General features: G+C 48.0%; 1 protein-coding gene across 1 annotated transcript in view; it reads left to right on the top strand.

Moving 5' to 3' along the window:
* Positions 1–2,645, top strand: part of CACNG3 (calcium voltage-gated channel auxiliary subunit gamma 3) — a 152,753-nt gene that overhangs the window by 141,445 nt on the left and 8,663 nt on the right. Inside the window, exon 3 of the mRNA XM_004705714.2 lies at positions 387–527. Coding sequence (XP_004705771.1) covers positions 387–527 — 141 coding nt within the window. The remainder of the gene's footprint in view (positions 1–386; positions 528–2,645) is intronic.

Raw genomic sequence — 2,645 nt, 5'->3', positions numbered from 1 at the left:
AGTCTCTGCCCAGAACCTTGTCAGGAACAAAAAGGTAGCAGTAGTCACTGGGTAAGGCAGGCGGGGGTGAGTGGCCGAGAACTGTCCTGGGGAGATGGGGAGGTGGAGAGGTGGTGGGAGGAAGGGTCCTGGTGAGTTGGACTTCTGAGTATGCCGTAACCCATCTTAATAATTTCTAGATTGCCATTTCAGAGCCTTACACCTTAAGCTCCCTTAGGCATAGCCTCTGAGAAAATGCACTGGTAGCAGGGTCATGTTAATGGCTGGTGTGGACTCTGGGCTCCTACTTATGTGTAATTTCCCCCTAGCATCTTTCTGCCGTGGAGGGTGGATGCGGGGGACTGGCGCCAGAGCAAGTAGAATCCCCTTTTCCTCTCTCTCCGTAGGGGCTGTGCGGGCCTCCAGTGTCTTCCCCATCCTCAGCGTCACGCTGTTGTTCTTCGGTGGCCTCTGCGTGGCAGCCAGCGAGTTCCACCGCAGCAGACACAACGTCATTCTCAGCGCCGGCATCTTTTTTGTCTCTGCAGGTGAGTATCTGCCACTAGACCTGAGATCAGCGCAAACACCCAACCACAGCCGGGACCACAGAGAGAAAACAATGCTATTCCTTCGGAGGAAAGAGCAATAAAGTGTTCGACTTGTGTTAAACATAAGGACTCAAAGATTTTAATTCGAACCAAAGATGCTGAAACTTTCTGTTCACTTGAATGTGTTCCTGTACTAAATCTAGACCTTTGAGACGTGTGCTTGCTAGTTAACCACTTTTTGCAGTTTTTCAAGTGCTCAAGCCTTCCCATTACTCAAAACATTTCTGGGAAGAAGTGCTCATACGTAAGTGGGCTCAGAATCCATAGCAACCCTGTCCAGAAGGTATGGCGGGTGGCAAGCGGGGATGACAATCCTTCTCTGCTTTTCCTCATGATGCTTCTTTTCTTTCTCCTCTCTCCCTACCTAACCTTCCTTCTCTTTCCTCTGGGCTTCTGCCTCTCCTAGCATCTCTTTGCCATCTCTCAACCTCTCTCAGACGTTTCACTGCACTTTGCAGGAACGTTTTCAGGGAAGCAAAGAATGAGGCAGAGGCAGAAAGGGACTTGACCCTGTTGGTTGATGGGATTAAAATTCGCTGCCGTGATGGCACAATATTGCTTGGGATGGAAACAAGGAGGAGTAAAAAATGATGGGTAAGAGTCGGGGGCATTGCCATCTCCTGAGTTTGAATCCTGCTCCATCGGGGCAGCCTCTGACAAGTTACTCATTCCTCATACCTTGGTTTATGGGACTGTACAATGAGAAATACTAATAGCACCTACTTGGCACCAATAGTTGAGCCATGGTTACTAACAGAAAGGTTGGCTCTTCAAGCCTACTTAGAGCCCACCCTGGGAGAGCACTTGGCAATCTGCTTCCAGAATGGTTACAGACTAGGAAACGCTCTGGGACAGTTCTATTCTGTCACCGTGGAGTCACTGTGAGTTGGAATCCGCATGATGGCCTGGAATAAGGATCACAATAGGCATCTACTTCACAGGATTGTTGTGAAGAGACTGAGTGCCAGGTACAACATTCCACTTTAGCTCGGGAAAAGCAACGACAATAGAGTTCTGATGTCTGGAGCCTGGCATGAGGATCCCTGGGAGACATTGTTTAGGTTGTTTCCTCGCTCTAGACCCCCTTCTATAAAAGGGAGAAGTTGGACTCCACCTAGCTGTGAATGTCTGGGAACCAACTCAAGCAATCGACCCGAGAGGAGGTCACCATCTTGCTGCAGAGGGATGTGGTCAGCTCATCGGCAATTGTGGTCATCATCTGTGGATAAGGGGGAACAGCTGGCAAGTCCAGGGACTTGTGTGGTTTTGAGCATGCTCCACTACCTGGTTGGTTGCGTCCACACACCTCCGGGGCTCTATTGACCCAGAGAATGATGTGTGCTTGCATGAGGGTTTTATAGCAGGAACGATTCATTATTTGTCTCCTAAGAAGGTTGTTAGGGAAGAGTGTGTCGCGGCCACTTTCTGCTCACAAAAGGTATTGTAGGGATGGCAAGTAAATTAAATACCTGGAAACTATGAGGCCCTGAGACAGTGGGGAGAGTCTCAAAAGAAACAAGAACCTTGGAGCCTAACTCTGAACATCCACACTCAGATATCCCTGAGAGCCTGAGCTTAACCACCAGTAAAATGAAAGTATTGGAGGTTTTATGACCCTCTTAGTATCCTTTTTGCTCAATCACACTACGGTTCTGTGGTTTCAAGCAAGTAGTCAACAATGCTGTATGTGCCAGGCACGGAGTCTAGGCTCTGAAGACAAGCTGCCTAGTGCAAATCTCAACTCCACTACTTCCCAGATGTGTAACTTCACACAAACCTCTGTGCCCTGGTTTCTTCATCTGAAAAGATCAAAATCATAATGGTCCCTCCTTCTAAGGCTGTTGTAAGAATTGTATAAGTTGGAATATACAAAAGGTCGAGACCAGTGCTTGGCACATGGTAAGTGCTGAGTAGATAATCACTGTTACAATTTTCATTGGACTCTTTTATTTTCATGCCAAACCATTTCATACACTAATTCAACAGGTTTTCACTGCCCCCTTACTATGTCTGGGTAAGGCTTTGGGCTAGGAGAAGGGGTCATAGAAGAGGGCGTGG

Source organism: Echinops telfairi, unplaced genomic scaffold (genome assembly GCF_000313985.2).
Source record: "Echinops telfairi isolate 266 unplaced genomic scaffold, ASM31398v2 ScPeMD7_5;HRSCAF=22, whole genome shotgun sequence".
Taxonomy (NCBI): domain Eukaryota; kingdom Metazoa; phylum Chordata; class Mammalia; order Afrosoricida; family Tenrecidae; genus Echinops; species Echinops telfairi.
This window is presented reverse-complemented; position numbering and strand designations above follow the sequence as displayed.